Consider the following 25,331-nt stretch of genomic DNA (forward strand, 5'->3'; position numbering starts at 1 on the left):
CCTACCCATTTACCCATCAACCTAAGTGAATCCACCGGCTCTCTCGTCTGGGTTACAATTCAGCTGTGACTGTTCTGCTCACTTAAATCAACTGAAATAAAAACAAGGAGATCTTATCACATGAGTTCTCTCCTCCAGATCACTAAAAAAAATAGTAAGGCAGGTTTTAGTCCCCATTCTAGAAGAACCCTGCATTTTATACTTTTACCATTGTACTTGCTCTGTGTTTCAAAATCATTTCTTATCTAAGACAGTTGAGACTTTACCCTCAAAGAATGTGGTTTCAGAATAGCATTTGGCATGACTTTCACCTGTGGCCTCTTAGGGATAAAACACCACTTAATCTTACTTACATATGCCTATTTGCTCCTGCAAAATATTCTAAAACATTAATTAGGTATGATTTCCCTTGGCAAGTTAATTTTTACCCTATTTCCAATAGATTTTTTAAACAGCTTTATTGAGATATAATTCACATACTATGCAATTCACCCATTTAAAGTGTATAACCAATGGTTTTTACCATATACACAGATATGTGTAACATCACCACAGTCAATTTTAGAGCATTTTAATCACCTCAGAAAGAAACTTCTTCCCCTTTAGCTCTCAACCCCTCTATCCTCCCACACCTCCAGTCCTACGTAACCATGAGTCTACGTCTGCATAGATTTGCCTGTATTGGACATGTCATACAAAAGAAATAATATATGTAGTTATTTTGGGACTGGCTTCTTTCACTTAGCATAATGTTTTTAAGGTTCATTTATGTCATAGCATGTATTGGTACTTCATTCCTTTTTGCCAAACTATATTCATATCATATTGATATATCACCCTTTGTTTCTCTCTTCCTCGGTTGATGGGCATTTTGGCTGCTCTGAGAAACGCTGCTATAAACATTTGTGTACAAGCTTTTCTGTGGATCCAGCAGGCTTTTTTCACCTTTGGGTTTTCACTTTTATTATAAATTCTTTTGTGATTTTTTTTCTTTTTATTATAAACTCTACCTGCTTTGTTACTGTCAAGGTAAGACTCCTTTGTGTTGCCTTTACAACAAAACTATTTTTGGGCCATTTATGCTAACAATTCTTTTCATTGCTGTGGTCAGTAGTTCTGGTGAATTCTAGAATTTTCAGATCAATGCCATTTTATCTTAGTATTTTATATATAATTATGTTATGTTTCAGCATCAAGCTCTATCTTTTATGATCTATCTTCTGACCATTTCCTTACAAGCACGTTTGCCAAAGAAAATTAGAGAAGACAAAAAAAAAAGACACTTTTTGAAACATGTAATAGCACTGATAAAAGACATAATGAAACTAGGATTCCACTGGGAGGTTTTCAGTGGATTTGGTTTAACTATTACTACATATTTTCCCCCTTGGTCACATCAGTTAATTGAGGCTTGGAGGAATGTCTTGGCAGCTGCTTGATCTGCTGGCTACAAATTTAAAAGCATGAGTAATTCATGCACACTAACACAATTTATCCAGCATTTTCAGGGTGTGAGGTTTCCATAAAAGTGAATTTTCCAGATCAGTAAAGCTTACTCAAGTGCTTTGTAAAATAAATCTCAGGAGTCAGCAATAAGCATTTCTCTTATATGTATTATGTATTAGAATATTTGAATAATTAATTTAATCTTGGATTAATTAATTAATTAATTAACTCTTTCAAGCTCGTATTCACTGAGAAATAACTTATGTGCCAGACAGAGAAGTAGGCTTGGAGATAATGAGAAGAAAAGGAAAAAAACACAGTCCTTACCCTTGTGGTGCTTACTCTCCAGGGTGGGTGTGCAGGAGTCATAAGTGCCTGGTGTGGTAGCAGTCAAGGGTGCTCGCCAGGGAAGCCCAAGGAAAGGTTGTTAAAGGAAAGGATGTTTAGGCTAAGATTTGGGAAGGCTAACAGAAGAGTTTAAATAGGTAAGAGGATTGACTGAGTGTAGGTAGGAATTGTGCTCTGGACAGAGGATACTAGTATGGAAGTGACAGCAGAGGGCTCTCAAAGCAACGTTCTATTCTTTTTTTTTTTTTTTTTTGCTATATCTGTTGACTTATCTGTCTCTCCCCTCCCCATAGAATAATCCTTGAGGAAATGGAGCTTATTTTTTTATTATGGTAGTTCTCTACCTCCAGCAGGTATCTAGTAATTGCTTTTTCAATGAATGAAAGAACTAATGAATGAAGAAGCACTAACGTCCACACAGCTTTGATGATAAACCTAACTTCATCTGAAACTTCAGAATCATGACTGGCCACTCAGCCAGAAGCAAACTAGCTATCTCTTCCTACTTCAAAGTGCCGGCTCCATTTTTAGGCTATGCAATAACTTCCCGTTTCCTGTTTGAGGACACCTTCAGCTCACAGCTCAGAGCTCAGATGACAGACATGTCCTGAATGTACTGAATGGGCCATCAGCTCAGGTTACCAGCCCTACCTCCCTCCTTTTGGTTTCTTTGATTGTTCACCAGTTAGAAATTTCGCAGGCAATGGCAGGACTTCTCCCAAGGTCTTTTATTTGCATTTGTGTTGTACACGATATTTTAAAACTAATCACATTAAAAAATTTTAAATTTGTAACAGTACCTCTATCACAGGAGCTTCTCTGGCTGGTCTAACCTACCCTGAATAATCTCTCCTCTCACTGTTTATACTATGTTTTATGCTATCAGTTTCATCAGCCCTTAATTCTAGTATTATTATTTTATATTTTAAACATCACTGTTATTGAGGCTTCATGCTCTGTCTTTTGTTTTTTAAGTAAATTATAAGCTCCCTGAAGATACAAACCATACATAGTGTTTCTTTTTCCCTGTCCACCCTGTTCCCGACAAGGCACCGTGCACATCCTAAGATTTAAGGATTTAAAGTCCTTGCTTAGTGAAGGCTTGTTTGCTCCCAGACTGCTGTGCTTTTAAAGGATATCTGTATATTTCATAACGCCTGTCTTTAGTATCAGCTATTATTTTGGCTATTGTAAGTGTATTTACATTTAGTAATATACCATTTTTCTGCTTTTAATCTGCTGCTTTCTAACATCTATAAGACTTGAATGTTATCATATGATATCAGCTAACCAATCTTAATAAAACACATTTTAAAATAGGCATGCCTAAGTGCCTAGGGTGTAAGAGGGTGTCTAGAGCATAGGAGATGGCAAAAGACTTTGTGGTAACTGTTTTCTTAATTTTCAGATTTGGGAATGCATTCTGATGGCTTAGATAACCAAATTCTGACTATCATATAAATCAGATATTATTAAAATTTGAAGGTAGTTATATTTAAACATTCCATATCAAAATAATGGTGGTCATATATTTTTGAATTTAATAATGAACAAGAGATTTTCTTCAGTCTTTCAAGATGAGTCTCGTGGAATGTTTGAATTTAGATTATTACAGATTCAGTTGGCGGATTCAGAAGTTCAGTTTCACTTATTCAGCCCTGGTCAACACAGTCTTGGAAGATTTACTCACATAAACCAAATATATAGGAATGCTAACTTGTTAATTTACACAAATAAAAATACAGTGGCCAAGGTGAAACAGAATACTCATGTCAGCTAATTAGGTATCTCTTTCCAGGAAGAAAGTTCACTTAATAAGGGGAAAGAGAGAGTTAAGTTAGATCAATTATTTTAGAGATGTCATCAAGCTGTGATGATAGCCTGATACATTACATTAAATACTACTTATTGCATTTAGAGGCTATCAGTAGTGGTTTGATGCAGTAAAAGTTTTATTCACACAACAGTCCAATGGAGGTATTCCTGATCTGCCATCTCTCCTAGGTAGCTCACCCCCAAATAATGACTAGAAATCCTGTCTTCTTCCTTCTTCTGGTTCTACTGCCTCCTGAATCTTGGATCCTCTTCTGGATCTTTTGCATCTGACCAGAAGATAGGAAGATAATGGAGGGACCAGACCTAGAAGTGCATCTATTACTTCTGCCCACATTTTATGTCCAGTTGTCTATCACACGTAACTGCAAGGGAGGCTAATAAACATAGCCCAGCTGTGTACCCAAGAGGAAGAGGGAATAGTGTGGTAAATAACTAACAGGTCTCTGCGACATACACTTGTCCTCTATTAGAGCAAATTTGTCAAAAGATCTGGAATATGTCTACCAGCTCCATTGGGCACCTGCTTCTCTATGCAGACTGGAGACACACTGACAGACCCAATTCTTCTTTGCAATTATTTCTTCTCAATCATCAAAACCATCACCAATGGTAATCCTTTATCATGATAGTCTGGTTATATTTTTCCAGATTCCTGCTTATTATACACTGTGTATTAATACTACATCTTTCTTTTCAGGGAGATTCTCTAGACCACATGCTAAGATTTAGGATTGACTCTAATTATTACTAACATAATCACTAATACTTTCTTGGATAAGTGATTTGTTGAAAACATTACCACAAATGGATAACCAATCCATTTCACAATGGATCATGTTAACCTTATTTTCAGAGAATAAAATTTTCTTCCTTGACTCCAAATTCTGATAGTGCATCCTACTTGAAAATTTTAGCTTCCCAAGTATAATTGGTGTTATTAGTCAAAAATTACTACTCTAGTACCTTCACCTGTTTACTATCATGTAATGCACCAAATTTAATAACATATAAACTGTCACTTTACACTGAAAAATAATTTGCTTAAGGGATCAATGCAGCACAGCTCTTATATCACCAAAGAAAAATGTTTCTCTAGAACTCACAGGCTCTCATAAGCTGTCTAATTGTCTAAAATTTGTTAGAATTATTTATATAAAATAGTATCTGTTACTGAAATATATTTGCACTGAAATTAAGCAGCCTCTGGATAAAATTTTGAAAAGATAATTATCAGTCTTATCCACCATCTAGATAAAAAAAAAAGAAGGAAAAAAAACAAGGATTTTCTAGAAAAAGCACCTTCCCCCAAAATTCATTCAACACCTCTTTTTGCATAAAACTAGCAAGAAATAGAACAATTTATAAATGAGTGATAAGCATATTATGAGACCATTAGATTTGCATTTTCATATATGAGTATTCCTCTGATTTCCAAAAGTTCAAGTTACACTTCACTTTTATGAAAGACCCACGTTAGTACAGCAACAGATTTTTTCCATAAAAGCAAAAATCCTGGATTTCTTTTAGTTAGTGAAAATAGGTTCTAATGTATATCTAAGCAAAGTGGTGTAATGTGAACTTTCAGAAAACAGGATATAGTCTTCACTTTATGCCATTTTGGCTTATGAAAGTTTTTCATAGAAATGCTGTGCTTTCAGATGGGAGGGGAAACATATATATAAAACAAAATTCCAAGGTATTTACAATACAAATTCAAAGGAAAAGGATTACTAATCATAGAAACAGTAAGGTTCCATTATGTGTGCTGTGTGTTTATATGTGCATGTATATGGAAGATACACACACACAGAAGATAAAAACATGATAGCTGGTGGAGGGTAATTTTTAGATTCTTCATTATACTTTTTATATTTCCCAAATACATATTTGCAACCATAAATAACACATACTACTGTTACAATCAGGAAAAAAATTAATAGTAAATGGAGAAACAGAAGCAAACATGCACTCTTACTTCTATGTACCACCTGGGATAGGCATCAGTATTTCAGTCCTAGCTCATTATATAATTAAACAACCCAACAGTATTTCGATGTTGACAACGGTTCTGAAAGCAGCATGAACTTGGAAAGTCCATAACCTCTGACTTCCTGGATCTCAGCTTCCTCATCTATAAAGTGAGAAAAATCACAGTAATTCTAGACAGGCTTAACTAGGTATATATAAAGTACACTAAAATACTTCAGTTTTTAGATGGATTGCCAGGAAGCTCTCAATGTTATTTATATTTGCTTTGCTATTTTTAGAACTGGCAGCATATCCCCTTTCATAATAATGGGGATAGCTACCACCTGTTGGACATATAACTATGAGACCAACACTTTACCTACGTTATCTTATTTAATCTTTGCAACAGCCCTGTGAGGTTATTTTCATTCCTATTTCCCTCATGGTGAACTGGGACACAGAGAGGTCAAGTGATTTGGCCAAGATCACTCAGCCAGTAAGTCAGTGCTAGGATTTCATCCTAGATCTGTCAGACTTGAAAGTTCATGCTCTTTCTCCTGTAACATATGGCTCTGTGCTTAGTAAGAAGCTCTCCTGATACAAACATTCAAAGTGTATGGTTGCCAAAAGATTAGCTTCCTTTCAACAATTTGTCTATGGGAGAATGACAAAGAAAGATAAATACTACACAAGTCAGGTAAAGGTTTATAATTTGTCAAGTACCTACTCTGAAAGTTCCTAAAGAAACTTATTGTCTTGTTGAAGAGCTTACTCATATATTAAGAAAAACTACTGTGTCCTGGATATCTTCCAAACCTTGCAAACACTTCCAAAATGTAAATCATCTTTCCCCCCAAACCGACCCATCTTTCTCTATTCTGTATTAGCAACACCATTATGCACCCAATCAGGCAAACCATTTTCCCATCCACTATGTCTTTAGAAAAAGAAGTGTGTTGGTTTTCCCTATGATGTGTCTCAAATACAACACTTTCTTTCCATTTGCATCATCTCCACATTAGTGTAAACCCTCATTCTCTCTTGCCCTTGATTATGACAGCAGACTCTAGAATCTCCTTCCAATATATCTCTCCTACCACTATAAAAATTATCTTTCAAGAAAACAGACTTGAGCACGTTATTTCCCTGCTTAAAGATCTCCATTTTACCATCTCTCAGAAGATGGATTCCTTAATATGGCACATGGCTTTTGACACTGAAGCCCCAGCCTTTATTTCCAATCTCACCTCCTATTTTCCAATATCATATCCTACACTGTCACTACATTAAACTATCTGATATTACTCAAATACACTAGGTATTCCCACACCATTATTTAAATTGTATATTTTCCATGCAAACAAGAGTATGCAAATTAAAAAGTATAAGAATAATGCCTAGAAACATTGGTCATGTCAGAGCATAGCTATTATTTTAACTGAGTATATTTTTACCTAAAATATAAGTCTCTGTTCCTTCAGTGCTGAACTTCTAAAATCTATAACTTAGAGCCCTGTGTAAATACTTGATGTTACTTTAGAAAGAAAGTTACTTTGGTAAACCTATCAATGTAATCAACTGAAATAAGGAAACAGAAGACTGTACAAAGATAAATAAAATTGGAGGAGCAAATACGAAATGGAATATAAATCAACAACATTGTACTGGGAATTCAGTCCCGTTGCAAGCCTTCTTGACATTTTGAAAGCAGTATGATTCTCAAATCATTATTCTGCTTAGCAATAGTCATTTCCATGAATTTGAATGATTTTAATAAACAAAGTACTCTTTTAAATGTTTACATTTTTAACCCTCCCCAGGCTGCCCCAGTGAACATTCTTTGTGTAATTAATCCATCACAATCAAGACTATCTGGACTACCCCCAGAAGAAACGGACTTCTCTGTCTTTAGGCATTGTTTTCTCTTATTGAAAGAGTGAAGCACAGAATCATTTCACCCATTTGGAAAGCTTCTGCCAGCAAGAAGTACAAGCCACAAATTACAGGACACTTGCTACATTACTTCTTTTCCAGTTCACACACTATAGAGACATTCTAAAGTCAGGCAACTACATAAGAATTAGGCTTTGGGGCTTTGGCTCCAAATCAAACTTGACTCCTTAAGCTGATATTTCTTTTCTCTTCTTTTTACTCTCTGTGTCAAATTTCTCTGTGTTTACAGTATATGCAAACATATTTCTCACAAGTGTTTATTGATTACCACAGGAATCACTTTGAACTCTTCTAATCCTAGTGGAAATGTTTTTCTCAAAATAAACCCAGATCATATTGGGTTTTATCGTGTAAATTATGAAGTACCAACTTGGAACTGGATAGCTACCAATCTTTCCTTCAACCATAAGGTAAGAACAGCAATGGGTTGTGAATTCTTTTATTTTTATTCTAAGAACGGCATCTGAATGATATTAAACTTTTCAACATGCTTTACTTTAGAAATCACATTCCTTACCTTTTTTCTTCCTCTTTCCAGGGCTTTTCTTCTGCTGATCGTGCAAGTCTTATTGATGATGCTTTTGCCTTGGCAAGGTGGGTTCTGGAATGGGATTAAATCATTTAAAATACCATGGATTTTGTCATAAATCTTTTAAAAAGTGATTTAGAACAAAGTTTGAGTATTAATTATAGTTTAAAATATCCAAAGCCACCATTTATAATATTATTTTCCTTCACTTTCTTAAAGCTCACATGAGCCTCATAGCCAAAAATACTGATATTAACTCTTAACATGCACATAAAAACTCACCAACCCTATTGGCTTTGAGTAGGGTTTGTCTGTATCAGTCCTTCAGCTAAGTAGCAGTGACATTTGCATATGGTCAGAAGTGCATATTCATGATTTGATTTAATAAAAGGACAAACATGTGTTTCCTTAACTCAATTCTGTGAGGCCAAGCTCATCATAAGATTTTATGGCTAGAGTTATCTTGCTCAGGTTGTGGAGTAAGAAAAATAAGACATGGTGCTCTAGGACTGATAAGAATTAAGGTACTGTTTAGGAAATTTGACCTTTTTTCTGAAGGTGGCCTGAAGGTAACCTATGCTGAGAAAAAAAATTACCTACACTCAGAAAAAATAATCAACATAGACTGGAGGAATGGAGGCACAGCAACTACAGTACCTCTGAAGGGTGTTTTCAGAGTCTAACACCAGTAATTCAACAAACACTTGGTGAATTTATGGCACCTTTGCAGAAGCTGGGGACACAGCTGACTTTTTTTTGCTGGCTTTGAGTAGAAACCTCATCCTAGATACAAGCAATGTACTTAATTGACAATGAGATGCATTTCCTCAGGGAAACTCCAATGTCCCCTTTGCTGGGGTTAGGTGTACCTTTTATGGGCCCCTGTATATCCCCACAGTATTATATTGTCATTGCTTATTAATTGTCCATCTCACCCACCAAGCTCTAAGTTTCATGAGGTTAGGTACCCAGATCATGTTCCTGTTCATTTGACTCCAGCTCCTAACTGTACCTGGCCTGTAGTAGATGCTCCTTAAATATGAGCTGAATACATGGCTGGAAGGATAATGTAATAGCACTAAAGGCATGAGAGAACTATTTTACACAAACTTCCTAGGTAGTATTCTGAAAGTGAAAAAACTTTCTTGACATTTTTTGATGGAATTTGTGTGTGTTAAAAAACAGGCTATGGGAAACCAAATTAAATTCTTGGTTCATATAACCTTGAGTAATTATCTTAATCTCTCTCTGGCTCAATTTCCTTATTAGTAAAATGGAGATGACCTTATAAGACTCTTGTGAGGAATAAATGAGTTAATACACCCAAAGCATTTTAGAGCATATAGAGAATGCTCAATAAATTTTATTATTTGACCAAAATGCATCCCCCATTGATTAGCAGCAACAAAGAAGCATTTAGAAAAGCTTTTCTGAATATGTAATCTAGATTCCTTTTGTAGGTAATACATAATATGATTCCCTTTAGTGAATCTCCAAGTTTAATCTCCTGGATATGTTACAGACTCATTATTTTCATTATATTACAGTATGTCAGGCATTCACTTAATAAATGCTTATTGAGCACCTATTCTGTACCAGGAACTGTGTAGAACTGGGAAATTAAGTGGTATAAGATGATCACCATTTTAAAACATAATAGAATGATTTAGATTATTTTTTGGCAGGGGGAAGCTCTCTTGTGAATGTATCATCCTTTTCCAAAGCTTGAGTTGACATCTTGGCTGTTAGAAATTACACAGAACTGTAATATCTTTACAGCTTAATTCCCATCACAACACAATACAGACAGTTCTTTTTGCTTTAAGGAGCGAAGGCCTCTTGAACAGCTCTTTCTGAGGAACTGTGCATAAAGCAAATAATTCACACATTTGAAAGACTTTCTTGCATTTGCTCAACTCCTTGGCCATAGCCCCATAAAATTTTGAAGAGCTACGGGAAGGAAGAAAGTGAAACAAATTTAAAAACCAAAAAACATGTAGAATCACACAGCAACTGATCCAGAAAATACCCAAACTCTCACCTGAGTAGTGAGTCATCACCCAGTTTCCTTCTGCAATACTTGAGCCAAACAGGATTCAGAGAGCAAGAGACTTCACTAGTGTTGGTTAGAGTGAGGTGCAGCCCACTCTGAAACTTAAGGTGGAAAACAAGGAAAGATGTGTAGTAAAATAGGAAAGTGCCTATGGTAGAATTAGAATTTTCTTGAATACTCAGGTATTCAAAAAGAAATGTAACTAATGTGTTTCATTAGCAGAACTAAAAGGACACAGCCATAAGTAAATGCATTCTTGATTCCAGGAACCTGTCCCCAAATCTGAGGAGCTGGTACTCTTCCTGCCTGGATGGAATATCCAGCTGGACACATTTGTTCAAGATAAGGAATAAAAATTCATCTAGTCACTTAGCATTTCCCACACAGGCTCAGTTCAATTAGATGGCCAGCAAAACCATCAACGTTTTCAGCTTCATTTAAAGTTTCTCCCAGCCCTTAGCTCAGGCCAGTTTCCGGCCAGCCACCTGCAATGGGAAGTAGGTACTTGCTTACCCCTCCATTTTGCTGGTGGGACTTCTGCTTCTCTCGTGCACTATGCTGCCTCTGATTCCTCCAGAGTTAAAGCCAGGCAAGCAGGTGGGGGGAGAGGAGGTGAAGGAAGGAAAGGTCCTGACATGCTGTCTACTTTGGGTCCCCCTGTACTCTGTAGATGTTTAACACTGACTCTTTTCCTTGTGTGCTGTTTTCATGGGATGTTTGCTATCCACACTCATTCCATTGACAAAGGTCTTTCTCCTGTAGTTCCCTTGAGGTGGGCAAGTGGAAACCTCTGAAGTATATCTGGTCCATTGTAAGTATTAAAATATCCTCTCCCCCAACAGTCTAAGAGGATGGGCCATCCCCAGGCAGAGCCCAGCACCAGCATCTCATCCTTTAGATTTCTTGGGTAATAGGCACAAGGCCTCTCTGCTCCAAGCACCAGAATACACAGCTAAAACTCTTCAAGTGGTCCCATTAAAGCCCCGTTTCCTAGGCTTCATGTGAGGGGAAAAGCATCCTGTACCTTGTCCCTCCCCTGTGGGAGGAAAGCATTCACAGTTCATTGGCTGAGCCTCCAAAAAGACCTCTTGTAAAACGTCTCACTCTCCCCACTGGCCTCCCCCACTTCTTTAATAGGCTGTTAGTGGGTTATCAGCCAAGGGTCAAAAACACTTGTTCCTGACCATCCAGTCCCAATTTGGTGTGCCTGCAGCTTACACTGGAGTTTACCCCCAGGGGGCCTGGTTTGAGGGCCTTGCCAAAACTGAGACAGAGTTCTTTTTTGTCCACTTATTAGAGTAGACTTTTCCCTTTCAATAGCTTATATAGTGCTCTGCAGCCCACTGTGTGCTGAAGCCAAGAGAGGGGTGAGGACTAACAAAAGGGAGAGCAGAGGGTACAGCTAGCAAGCCAGGTGGGCGCAGGGACTCCCAGGTGAGGGAAGCACAGCAGAGGAGGTGGCTGAAAAGGCCACCTGAGCTAATGATTCAAACAGAATTCCAGCCAGCCTTCGGGGAGGAGTGGCTTCAGTGACATCCAAGGTCAGGGCCACATTAGCAAATAAAGACCACCTGGCACATATAAACTGTGCCAAGATTACACACCTCTAGGTCCCCCACTCTTACCACTTTAGGTGTTTGCAGAGGTGATCAGAGCAAAACACAGGGCTCGAATGCAACCTTTCCCATCCCCTTGTGGGCTGCCTTTTAAAAGAAGGGAGAAGAGAGATAGGGAAGGACTCCAAAAGGGACCTGGCTGATTGCAAGGGGACTGTTTTAAGACAGATATCCAAATTTAACTGGCAAGTTAATGTTCAGAGACCAGACACATGGAAACTTTTTGAGACTCTCCATACCACCTGGAGGCATTGCTGAAGAGCACAAGCACACGGGTCAGTTCCACCCCCTAGGACCTGATTCAGCCACTTCTAATGTCCCTTTCAAGAGCCATGTTTGGCAAGACACTATGCTTAAAAATACAAGTTCAAATGGAATTTTTTAAGCATTCATGATTCATGAGTGCTGTCAGTCATGTTCCCCTTCATATGAAATGGAAATCATTTCAAAGAAATTTATAATGGTGCATTTATATATTATAATCAGCTTGTGAACACAAAATTTTAAAATTTCTATTCATTAGTATTTACTGTGCATAGCTAAATGGCTTTTGTTTTAGCTGAAATTTTGCCACAGTAGTTTTTCCAACATACATATTAATGTTCTGTCTTCCTCTTTACTATTGAATGTATGAAGGCACTAATACACCACTTGGAAAAAACCTCTTTGATTGGACCTCAACAATAAATGCATTTTCTTCATTGTTTAATAGAAGGATTCTCATTAACATTGAATTCTGCGATTCCCACGTTAGTATTTTCAGTCAAATGGAAACAAGTCTATGGTTTTTAATTAACTGTGTTTTTTTCCCCCCTCTTAGAGCCCAACTTCTTGATTATAAGGTGGCTCTGAACCTTACCAAGTATCTCAGAATGGAAGAGGATTTTTTACCATGGCAGAGAGTCATTTCAGCTATAACTTATATCATTAGCATGTTTGAAGATGATAAAGAACTATACCCTATGATTGAGGTGATGTTAATGCTCTATTTTATGAAAGTAAATGTTTAAACATTAGCAGATAGGACTATTTCTGAGAGAAGGAGCTCCTGGGAGATACAAAAGTGTATCTGCCTGTCACATGAAATCAAAGGAAAGTACAATGACTTGACTAGTTAAAACCAAAGGGATGCTGCTATCTGGTTTTTTTTTTAATTGAAATGTATCAGTACTTCTGGTTCAGTATAACACTTAAAGATATATTTTAGTGCTAGAAAGAAGAACACTATAATTAATATTTTATTTAAAATAGGCAACATTTTAAACCAGTTACTAATGAGCTCCTATCTTTTAATGGGTTTATGTATGTTAAAAATCAATTTATTCTTACCCAAAACATAGCATTGTATTTTCTTTCTCTTACTACAATGATTTCCACGTTGACATTTTATTATACGATAGCCATTCTTTTGATTTGTGATTTCTTTTGCATTTTGTCAGGACACTTGTAATGTTAAACAAATTCTGGATTCAAATCTCTAGCTCTTTCACTTGCCAAATGAAAGAACTTGGACAAATTATTTAATATTTGTGAATCTTAGTTTCCTTTGTACAATAAGAAAGCCAGCACTAGACTGCCTATGGTAATGAGATAATGAAGATCATATAATATGAACATCTTTTGTAAATACTAAGGCAATATACAAATATTAGTTGTCATATTATTATTTTACCAATATTTGAGCAATCTTTTTAGTACTAAGTGTGCCAGCTGTTATACTATTTATTACAAAGGTTAACTAATAAATGGAGGTTAAAGGGGCTTACCCAGAGTTTTCTAAAACATTAGGAAATAATCCAGGCTATTCTGATGTTCAAGACTGATGCAAAATTGTAATGTGATGAGAATTGAATACATCCCTTTCCTAAAGATGGGCCCAAAGTTCTCTGAATTAGTAGGAAAAAAGATTACAACAGGGGGCTATGGATTATAATAAATGGGAGACTGTTGATAAATAGTACATTATTACTCATTGTACATGTGCTTTTATTTCAGGAATACTTCCAAGGTCAAGTGAAACCCATTGCAGATTCTCTGGGATGGAATGATACTGGAAACCACATCACAAAGTTATTTCTTATTTTTTTAAACTAATATTCGCCACATATTTGTTTGTGTGTATTAAGATATGTTGAAAAGTGCTCAAGGTCCCAGCTTGGTATGTGTTTGTTTCCTAAGGTTACTCCGTGCCTCTGTGTTAGGGCTTGCATGCAAGATGGGAGACAGAGAAGCCCTGGACAATGCTTCCCGGTTATTTCAGCAGTGGCTAACTGGGACTGTAAGGTGACTGTTTGCCATATTTTCATTTCTAGAAGACTTTAAACCAAGAAATGAGGAATCAAAATCTCTGAAACCTTGTTTCTTCTTCTAGGCTTCCTGTAAATCTCAGGCTTCTGGTGTATCGTTACGGAATGCAGAACTCTGGTGACGAGACTTCATGGAACTACATGCTTGATCAATACCAGAAAACTTCATTAGCTCAAGAAAAAGAAAAACTTTTGTATGGATTAGCATCAGTGAAGAATGTTACTCTTTTGTCAAGGTAAGGTATTATAGGAATTGTATTTGATGATTTACATGTTACAGTCTCTTTAAGATGCTAAAGTAGGATATATTTGCAAGAAAATCTATTAAAAATTATTTTCTCAGCAAGAAAGAAAATACCTATGTAAGAGCAGCTTAAATGATAAAGAAATGTAATCTCATATGAAAAAATTCTGGAAGTAAGCAGTTCCCATTGTGTGTGGTGGCTCAACATTTTCATCCAGGACCTAGGCTCTTTCTCTTTCTGTTCTGCCATCTTCAATGCTGGATATCTCATGACTCCCAGAGTTCCAAACATTTTGCCTTCACACAAATATGTTCAGTAGAAGGAGGACAGGAGCAAGAGTTTCTTGTCCCAAGGCTCTGTCTTTCATGCTAAGAAGTAAGTTATCTCCACTTCTCATAATCCAGAACTGGGTCATACTTGATCATCCTGGACCATACACTGGGTCTACCACTTGATCATTTGCTGACTAGAATGAACTTGAATTCCTTTGACTGATATGGGCCAGTCATGATACTCTAAGACTCGGGTATGAGTCTACATTTCCTAAGATCAAGGATACCTTGATCTAAACCCAGAGCAAAACTGGTCTCTGTCAGCAGAGAAGGAATATGTGCCACAATATGCATACACACACACAATGTATTTACATTCCACTTAGAAGGTACAAAGACTGCTTGAAGCCCTTCTATGAATCTTCTCCCACATTAACGCCCCATATCAACTAGCTTCTGCCTTAATTCATTTTTTTGCTTATTTCTGGTTTCTGAGTTACTCATTCTCATAACCAATACTTATGATATCCTTTCTATGTATAGGTATGTAGATTGTGGGAATAAAAATGAGTAAGGCATGATATCTATCTTGAGAACTTACAGTTTCATGGGAGAGACAGAATGTAAATAGTAAATTGCAATGAAATAACTGATGGTTAGGACTATAGAAGCAGTTTCCTTTTACATGGCAGGATCAACAATACACCTTCACCATCTTGCCTCAGGGCTATATGTCAGTTCTACTCTCTGTGTTAAGACAGTCAATCAAGAACTTGATCATCTTGACATTCCACAAAACATCAGATTGATCCATTATCTTGATGGCATTGTGCTATCTGATGAGAAAATTAGCAGATACTTAGATGTCTTACTAAGACTCTTGTGAACCAGTGATAAAAGATAAATCACAGAAAAATTAAGGAACCCACCACTCCAGTGCAATCTCTGGAAGTTCAGTGTTGTAGAGCATGTAGAGAAACTCCCTCTAGATACAACCATGGCATAAACTTAATAAAAATCTATTGATTTGGTTAGTTAATTTATCTTGAACTTATTTGTACTATACTTTAATTACAGCCAACTAATCTAATCATATAGACCATATTATAAAGCTCTTTCTTACAATCTAGGGGAGAGCAAATAAGACTTAACTTATTAAGTCTGTTAACTGTTAGCCTATAGAAAAAAAGAGTATAAATATTTTCCCTTAATTTACTGGCTCCTTTTTTTTAGTTCAGTGGGATAATAAGTAAGTGGATGAAGTGCTTTTAATCAATAAATGCAATTGATTTTTTAAAATAATAGTTAAAATTTTGAATTGTTTTCCTGTTTGGCTTCTCTCAGGTATCTGGACTTGCTCAAGGACTCAAACCTTATTAAAACTCAGGATGTGTTTACAGTCATCCGATATATTTCATATAACAGCTATGGGAAGAACATGGCCTGGAATTGGATACAGCTCAACTGGGAATATCTAGTCAACAGGTGGGCTGATCAGATAATGGTTTGTTATTCTCTTTGTTTGATACCATCTACAAATCCTTTCTTTTTTCTCCTTATTGTACTTTCTCTGACATCTATGTAGTATCTTAAGTAGTGTGTTATCAAAGGTAAAGGATCATGGGATTGTCCTTCCAGAGAAGCAATACACTAATTAATTTCAGGCATAATTCCTTTTCTGGAAAGCACTGTTGCCAATTGATTTGTAGAATTCTGAAATCTGGAGAAATGCCTAAGTTACATTACTTCTGGTTTGGTCAAAACAAGTTAATATAATTCTGCCTGTTGTGCTAGCACTGAGCATAATGCCAGACATATATTTAGTTCTCAGTTAATATTTAGTGAAAACTAAAAAGAATTTCTACACCTGGGTTCAAATTAGAGCCCTTTATCTTACTGAGCTTATATGGATGATAATTAAACTTTAGGTATTTTGAGAAGTTCTTAAAAGGGAACTGTATTTCCCAGACAATAGCGGTTTTTAAATGGGAAGTAACAAGAACAAGAGAAGGGCAAATCAACTAAGTGGATGCTTTCCCAAATTTCTCATTTCTTTAGCCCCATACAGAAGAAATATGCTGTATGTGATCCTAGTCCTCTAAATTTGATGCTTTTCCCATTAGAAAGATATTTCTTTGAAAGAGTATAAAATAGAATATAGACTGTATGTCTCAAATAAATGTGTAAACACTGACCAAAGACCTTTACCATCTGTAATCCCCACATCAGAAAGGAGCCTTTGATATTCCTTCCTAATCTTCTGTCTTCCATCAGAACAGTCTAGTTGATAATGAATGCCTTATCAAAAAATACTAAGTACAAAAATAACTTCTATTTCCATTCTCCTTTCTACTCTACAGTTCACCAGAGGACCACTATGTTCATTCAATTCTCTCTCCTTCTGAGATCCAGATTATATCTCTAGCTCTCAACCAAGATACTCTATATTGCTTTTCCCTGTTTGTGATAATTTTTGCCTTTTCTATTCTTGTAATGACTGCTAATTCATCTCTATGAAGATTGACTGGTGCATGTGTGTGTGTGTGTGTGTGTGTATGATGCTTTATTCATCTGTTTATAATTGTTTCAATGAAATGCGTGGTTTAAAATGAACAAATCTACCTGTTGAGAACATATTATCTGCAGGTTACAGTTCATATTATCCAAGATAGTACCTTCCACTTTGAAAGATATATGCCTAATGGCATGTATTGTGTATTTTATTTTAACCACAAAAGACTATAAAACTCTTTTTATATATGCTATGTAGATGAGGAAAAATGCTTACTTTTGAATTACTGTGAAAAGTAAATAATTTTCTATTTTGTACAATAAAATGTCCATTCCTTTGTTGTTTATTAAATAGAGTATTTCTCAAGGCCTATTTGAATAGCTTTGACATGATTTATTTCCAATAGTGCATTTTTCATTTTTAGAAATTAGTTCATTGTTTACACATCTTTAAAAATTAAGAAGTAGAAAAAAACAGGTGTTACCTTGTCATAAAAGTCTTAAATCTGGTCTTGATTTAAATCTATTAGGCCTAATACTAAATTTTTTCAAGAAAAATAAATTGATAAACTATTCCCAGTGCTAGTTCCAAAAAGCTTGCCCAAGGCTCTTAATATTTCTTCATAGTCTAATGATCTAATTCTCATGAGGTATTATTTCAAATAGCCTCAAACATAAATTATATAATAAACACATGTTGGATACAAAAAATGGCCAATATTAATTATAAGTTTGAATAAATAGAATTTCCCCATTAAAACTGGATAAGACAAATTAAACAGAAATGAGTCAAGCTTTATCCAAATATTTCCAAACTCGTATATGTTTTCCAGACTTCACAATGGGTAGTTTTACTGCCTCCATTTCTGAACAATTTATTGTCAGAGTGAAATAAATAAGCTGCTTTTTATAAAATTTAGTACTTTGATTTTTATACCTGATGGCCACATCACTGATGTCCTTTCCAGTTTGAGAATTAACCACAAATTTCCAAAGATACATCAGAAATATTTGCTTTCATTTATTTCACTTAACTTTTAAGTGAAACTATGAAGTTGAATGAACTCAGTAAGTCAATAGTGTGGTGTGATAAAGTTTGATTTTAGTTCATGATTATGGATGAAAAATTAAGTCAATGGGACATGACTGAAACCATTTAAACACTACCTCATAAACAAAATATTTAGTAAGAATTTAACTAAAAGTTTTGTGTGCATCAAAATTATTTGTGTTGCATAACATAATACATATGTAAATACTAAATCTAAGAAGATTATATTCATATAATTATTTTTCCAAATATGTAAGATACACAGTTAACCCTTGAACAGCATAGGTTTAAACTACACAGGTCCGTTTACATGTGGGTTTTTTCAATAAATTTACTGGAAAAATGGAGATTTGCAACAATTTGTAAAAAACATTTTCTCTAGCTTACTTTATTGTAAGAATACAGTATATAATACATATAACATACAAAATATGTGTTAACTTCATGTTACCGGTAAGGATTCTGGTCAACAGTAGACTATTAGTAGTTTAGTTTGGAGGAGTCAAAAGTTATACATGGATTTTCAACTGCATGGGGGTGGGGTGCCCCTAACCCCTGCAAATATTCAAGGGTCAACTGTAATTAAATCCTTATTTAGTTTTAAAAGCAATCGATATAAGAAATATACAGCATATTTCTCCTAAATGCTACATTTTATATGATATTGGTTTCTTGGAGTGAACATTTTTTGTTCTTACATTTCTGGTATTTATACAGGTAGTTGTAGTCTTTATTCAATCTATTCACTGCTGGTTCCTAAATATATCTTTTAATTTTTAGTCATTAAGAATAAAACAGAAGAGGAATATTACAGAAGTTATGGAAGGTCACTGAGAAAAATTATTTTTTTACCTATAATTAAAGTTTGAGTAAATCCAAGACAAAGAATGTCCATTAGATTTATTGACATAAAAACTACCGTAACCTAGAAAGAGTTTTTCAGTGTAGTCATGGGGACAGAAACCAAATTGAACAAATCAATAATCAGTCAGTGGTGAGGAGATGGAGACAAGAAATGTAGAGGAATTCCTTGAAGTTTGGCTATGAATAGAGTGGTAAGAGAAATGGTATTAACAGAGAGATGCCAGATCAAGGGACAGGATTTTCTTCTTTTTTTATATGGAGGATATTTTCAATTATGTTTAACATATTTAACAGCTGATGAGCAAGACCTAGTGAAGAATGAAAAAGTTAATATGTAGGACAGAAAAAAAGATTTAAAAAGAAAGTAAACCTTTTAAGAAAGTAGGGAGAAACAAGAACCTAAGCACAGGTGATGGTAGAAAATAGGTCTGTAAATTCAAAGACAGAGGAGTTACTACCAATTTCCTCTGTGAATTAGAAGGCAAGAGAACTTTGTGGGAAGGAAGACAAGAGAGAGAGTGTTTGGAGGTTGAAGAGTATAAAAATATTTCAGAAAGACAATTTAGAGAGGAAAAGAATGAGTTGGCTAGGGTAATGTAGGAGGATTGTCAATGTGGAGGGTACATTTAAGACTGATATCCATGAATTTAAGTATAACAATATGTGGGAAGTTGGGTGATCTTCCTTAACAGATTGGCTACCTGACACAGAGTAAATGGGCACTTGATTTCAACCAAAGGTAGGGTTTTGCTAGACACAAATCATTCAAATATAAGGGAGTTTAGGGCTTTAGGAAAATGTTACTGAAAATGGTAGACCATGTAATCTAAACTATGTAAGGAAATGAATGAAAGAAAAGGAAGAGCTGATGGTCCAGGAGAAAATAGGGGTAGGAATGGTCAATGGGCCAGAAATCCAGATAGTCAAAGAATGGTCACAGTGAAAACAGAAAGGTAAATCAGGTCACAGAGAGTGCATAAATTGATAATTATAGAGGCAGAATATTTATGGATGATCACAGGTATGATTATGGGAATTGGTGGCTAGGTAGAGTGGAGAAAATATCTTTGGATATGAGGATGTCAAGAAACTAAACAGTTAAGGATGTTTTATCAGATGTTTTATAAGGATGTTATAGCAATCATCCATGTGGACCTTGAAATCCCAACTTGAAGTAGAGAAGACTGGGAATCAGGTGCCAAGTATATCATAAATGAGGGGAAGGGGAATAACCTGAAGGAACAGAGCTTTTTAAAGACAGGAGAGGAATGATGGTCTGCAACCTGCAATGGGGAGCATAAATGCAACTCCATCTCTGACCTGGTGATATGAATGATACGGGAAAATAAACACTCTCCAAATGAGAAAAGTAGCATTCCCTGTAAAGGAATAGTTCCAGATGGCTAGGTGAAAGGGTTTGAGAGATTGTGGAGATCTAGGGAGCTACAGAAGTAAACATATTATAGGGACAGTGTTGAGAACAGATGCCCCAGAGTCTTATATTTTGGATAATGACTGATAATATCAAGTAAATGGAAATTGCTTGCTGTATACTTCTAAGACATGAAAGATAAAAGACATGGTGGATTTCAGTGCAATGGTGTCTTTGATAAGAGTGAGTATTGGACCTAGTATGCTGAAAAGCATTTTGCCCATACATTTTCTCTTTATATTTCTTCTGCAGACTGCTGATTCATTCTTTTGCTAATTTCATGTTGGCACATTTCTCCCTCTTACCAATTTGTAAGGGTTCTTTATATAGTGAAAATATTTGCTCTTTTTACAATAAAGCAAAAAATTTTGAATTAATTTCATGAGTTTTTATTTTTGTATAAAATTTTTAAAAACTGTATATGCAACAAATTTTATTAATTTTTATCTTCATGGTTTCTGCTTTTATTATGTGATAATTTTTAAACATAAAATTTCTCCCCTGTTTACCTCTTCACATATCAGTGTTTTCTTTTACCCTTCTACAACATTCATGTGGTTCAAGGTTATACATGGTTCTTGTGGTTGCTTTGCTTACATTGTAATTAGTTGTGATGAAATTTTTACCTTTATCACAATCATGTACATTATAGTCTGTAAGGAAATTTCTGATTGTTGCTCTTTAAGACAGAAAATGCAAAAGGACAGGAAAATAGTATCATCTCTAAAATTATATCTTTGCACTTAGCTTTAAGTGTTTTTGCTTAGCTAGGCTGATATAGATCATATGTAGCTAATAAAGCTTTGTGAAGAATAAATAGCATATATTCAAATTTCCATACCTGCAGAAAGAGGCACAGAGATTTGGATAAGGGTGAGAGAGCTCCCTGACTGTAATGGAAACACAGACATGTAGCAGGTTAAAGGACATGAGTAATTATTTCTTATTGAAGTTAATCCCTCAAGTGAGCATTCCAAGTTGTCAAGGTGGCTTTGCTCCAGGAGGCCTATGACCTTATCTATCTGTGTGGTGGACTCTTAGAGGAAGAGGAGAAAAAGCCAAGGAGTGTAAGGCAAGCAATTTCCCTTAAGCAAGGAGGCAGAAGCTGAACATACCACCTCTGCTCAGGTTCCATTGTTAAGAACTGGTCACCTCATCAAAAAACCAATATAATTAAAAAATGGGCAAATGACTTTAATAGACATTTTCCTAAAGACATACAGATGGCCAACAGGCAAATGAAAAAATGCTCTACATTGTTAACATTAGGAAAAGGCAAATCAAAACCACAATGAGGTATTACCTCACACCAGTCAGAATGGCCACAATCCAAAAGACAAGAAATAACAAGTGTTGGTGAGGATGTCAAGAAATGGGGACCCCCCTACACTGTTGGTGGGAATGTAAACTGGTGCAGCCACTGTGAAAAGCAGTATGGAGGTTCCTCAAAAAATTAAAACTAGAAATACCATACAACCCAGTAATTCTACTTCTGGGTATTTACCCAAAGAAAATAAAAACACTAATTTGAAAAGATATATACACCCCTGTTTACTGTGGCATTATTTGCAATAGCCAAGATATGGAAGCAACCTAAGTGTCCATTGATAGATGGATGGATAAGGAAGATGTGGTATATATATTTACAGTGGAATATTACTCAACCATAAAAAAGAACAAAATCTTGCCATTTGTGACAACATGGATACACCTAGAGAGTATTATACGAAGTAAAATAAATCAGACAGAGAAAGGCAAATACCATATAATTCACTTATATGTGGAATCTAAAAAAAAAACAAGCAAACAAACAAAACTGAATAGACTCATAAGCACAGAGAACAGATTGGTGGTTGCCAGAGGGGACAAGGATGGGAGGATAGGCAAAATAGGTGAAGGGGATAAAGAGGTATAAACATCCAGTTATAAAATAAATAAATCATAGGGATGAAAAGTACAGTATAGGAAAAGAGTCAATAATATTATAATAACTTTGTATGTTAAAAAAAGAATTGGATCACCTGTCTGTACCTCTATGAGGGAGACTGAGAAGTACAAACTCTAACTGATTTTTCATGTGTGCAGGAAAAAAAGAGAACAGATTTGAGAAATACAATAAGCAGGCTACCACATCTGGGAAAATGGTGTGGATCTGTCTACAGAAAGACATGCAGCATTTACTAAGAATTTCTCCTGAACAGAATTATTTTAAATTAAATGTGTTTACTTACGGTGCTTTGCTAACGTTGACAACTACTTGTTTAAAAACCCTCAAAATCAAAAGGAAATATATGCACTTAGAGAAATTTAAAGATTTAAAGTTCTGGACACTTACATTTCCTTTTACTTCCCTAAATTTCTCTTCAGATATACACTCAATGACAGAAACCTTGGCAGGATTGTCACAATAGCAGAGCCATTCAACACTGAACTACAGCTCTGGCAGGTATGGAACAGAATTTAAAAAGTTTTTCAAATACAAATGGTATTTTCTCTATTCAGATCTCAAGGAGACAAGAAGAAAGAAAGAATTCTTCTGTCTAATTAAATGTACAGTTATTTTATCTAAACTGAAAAAAGTTCAAATAACCAAAAAACAAAGTCTAAGCTGAGAAAGGTGAGGCCTTGGGATGCTTTGAAGGTTACATGAGGCCATTCAGCTTACCAAAGCATGGAGAGAGCGCTTCCTCTTTCTTGGTAAATGTAACTCTTCAGTATGTTGGTCAAGATTTGATTCCTTCCAAATTCATAGTTCTGGAATTTCAGAACTAAGCCCAAATCTCTCAGGTTTCAGATATTTCAATTCCTGGGAGGGGGTAAGGGGGATGTCTACTAATGTTGGACAAATAGAGATTGAATGATTTTTCAATACCTGTGTATGGGAATGTGAACATTCTTCTGTGGTTAAGAAACAAAATAATTCTTATTTTTATAGATGGTAAATAGTACTATGGTTGAGTTTTAGGGAGGCTTTTGGAGGGAAGAAGGAGGATAGAACCGTTTAACAGAGATTTTTTTTAGTCCTTAAAGTGAATTGCAAGTATAGTAAAATACTCCACACTCCTGGAGTGAAATGCTAAGCAAAGCCGTCATTCCACGGACCAGATCTTGTTGGGAACACCTGAGGAATGTACAGAAAATAGAGAAGCGGGCAGAACTGTAGAAAGGACAGGCCAGCCGCTCATGTGCTCCCCTGCTTCCCTAATATGTTGAGACCTCTTTCAACCTGATATGCTGCCAGGCATCCAGAAGCCATAGGTAATGAGTGCTAATCTGAGAGAGAGGTTCAATCTAAATGATACACCAGGAGATCTTATGTCAGTATTGTGCCGTGATACTGAATTTCCAGGCAAGGAAACAAATCCAGTTTGTAAATGAAATTCTTCAAGAATAATTGAGCTAGAAAATTCTTAATTATTTCCCTCTCTTCTGCAGATGGAAAGCTTTTTCAAAAAGTATCCAGAAGCTGGAGCAGGAGAAAAACCTAGGGCTCAAGTACTGGAAACAGTGAAAAACAATATCGAGTGGTTAAAACAAAATAGAAACACCATAAGACAATGGTTTTTTGATTTACCTAGGAATGGCTAATGTTTTCAAATATCATATTTTAATTTTATAAATCTATTGTTTCTCCTATTAAACATTTGGTGGCTTAATTTACAAGCACTTTGGAGGGAGTCTTATACACGGATATTCCATTTGCTAAGTATTGTGTTCATATGTCTTGCAAAGCTTTTACATTGTTCCTCTTTATTTAGGAAGAAGAGAGTAGTTAATGTACTCAGGGATGTCTTCTAAGTCTAATTCGTAGGAGATTCTTCATAAGCTGAAGAGAATTTTATAGCCATTTTAATGTTTTTAAATATCCTCATTGTATCTTAAATCTGTGAAAATAGAACAATTTAGACTTAGATTTACATTTTTAGTACAAAAGAAACACCACTTAATCTTCTCTCTTGATTGATTTTTAAAGTTTAAATACCAGTACTTGAGGGACGAATATTATCATCCTAATCTTTATTATTCAGAATTATACAGATCTATATCATTGTATTCACAAGTGTCTTATGCCTTTATATCCTACCAAAGTAATTCAGACTTAAATTTTACTCAAGGATTGCATGAATTAGCCAAAGAAATGGCTGACTGTTGCCTTTCTCTTACAAAATCAACAAAAGAACTCTCCTCTCCTTTTTAAAATAAATATGAATGATTACCTTGAAAAAAATATATTGTTTTCTAGTGTCACTTTACTTTCAAATAATAAAGACTGCAGTGTTCCCCAAATAATTTCAAGAATACAGGCCTTTTCATGCTGAGTACTCTTATCATCTTGATCCATTCCCTACAAAGCCACTTCAAATATGCTATAAAATTAGAGGGAAGACGATGCTTAACTCTGCTCCATGGATTTTAGAGGAAAAAGGCTAAATAACTGGAAACTGGTCATGAAAGAGAGAAGGCTGATTATTCCATAAAACTAAACAGAATTAGAATTTAGCTTTGATCTAATCTAATAACCTAAGTGTGAAAATGAGGAAATCCATGGATATGTCTAGCATGACTGCATATCTGAGGATACAGCCTCCTACAGATAACTTTCATGTATAAACCCTTAGATCCTTATCCGTACAGAACAGCATTGATCAAATTTATATTCATGACCTGATTAAAGATATCAATTTTGCAGAAGCTGGTGACAAGAATATGTTTAATATGGCACTTGATGCCTAGTAGATCCACAATATAAGTCCAATAGGCAGAAAGATGGTAAATTACTGTGTTCCAGTCTGCTATATCTAGAAAATCTTAATTTATTTGGAACCTTAAGAAGTATAAGATAACTTAAGATTGGCTTGATGTTAGTTCAAACATATGGGAACAATAAAAATCTTAACTTT

At 35.5% G+C, this 25,331-nt stretch overlaps 1 protein-coding gene and 1 long non-coding RNA gene across 2 annotated transcripts in view; one reads left to right on the forward strand and one right to left on the reverse strand.

Moving 5' to 3' along the window:
- Positions 1 to 24,660, forward strand: part of ENPEP (glutamyl aminopeptidase) — a 90,036-nt gene extending 65,376 nt beyond the window's left edge. Inside the window, exons 12-20 of the mRNA XM_036920865.2 lie at positions 7,825 to 7,961; positions 8,090 to 8,145; positions 12,570 to 12,720; positions 13,745 to 13,818; positions 13,928 to 14,032; positions 14,121 to 14,291; positions 15,917 to 16,057; positions 22,798 to 22,876; positions 23,866 to 24,660. Coding sequence (XP_036776760.1) covers positions 7,825 to 7,961; positions 8,090 to 8,145; positions 12,570 to 12,720; positions 13,745 to 13,818; positions 13,928 to 14,032; positions 14,121 to 14,291; positions 15,917 to 16,057; positions 22,798 to 22,876; positions 23,866 to 24,018 — 1,067 coding nt within the window. The 3' untranslated portion in view covers positions 24,019 to 24,660. The remainder of the gene's footprint in view (positions 1 to 7,824; positions 7,962 to 8,089; positions 8,146 to 12,569; positions 12,721 to 13,744; positions 13,819 to 13,927; positions 14,033 to 14,120; positions 14,292 to 15,916; positions 16,058 to 22,797; positions 22,877 to 23,865) is intronic.
- LOC130683823 (uncharacterized) lies at positions 2,111 to 10,883 on the reverse strand. Its single transcript, XR_008997822.1, has 3 exons — positions 10,122 to 10,883; positions 8,069 to 8,152; positions 2,111 to 5,761 (listed from the first exon to the last, which is right to left on the reverse strand). It is a non-coding gene; the product is annotated as an uncharacterized LOC130683823 (long non-coding RNA).
- Positions 24,661 to 25,331: the final 671 nt, after the last annotated feature.

The sequence above is a fragment of the Manis pentadactyla genome, chromosome 5 (genome assembly GCF_030020395.1).
Source record: "Manis pentadactyla isolate mManPen7 chromosome 5, mManPen7.hap1, whole genome shotgun sequence".
Classification (NCBI taxonomy): domain Eukaryota; kingdom Metazoa; phylum Chordata; class Mammalia; order Pholidota; family Manidae; genus Manis; species Manis pentadactyla.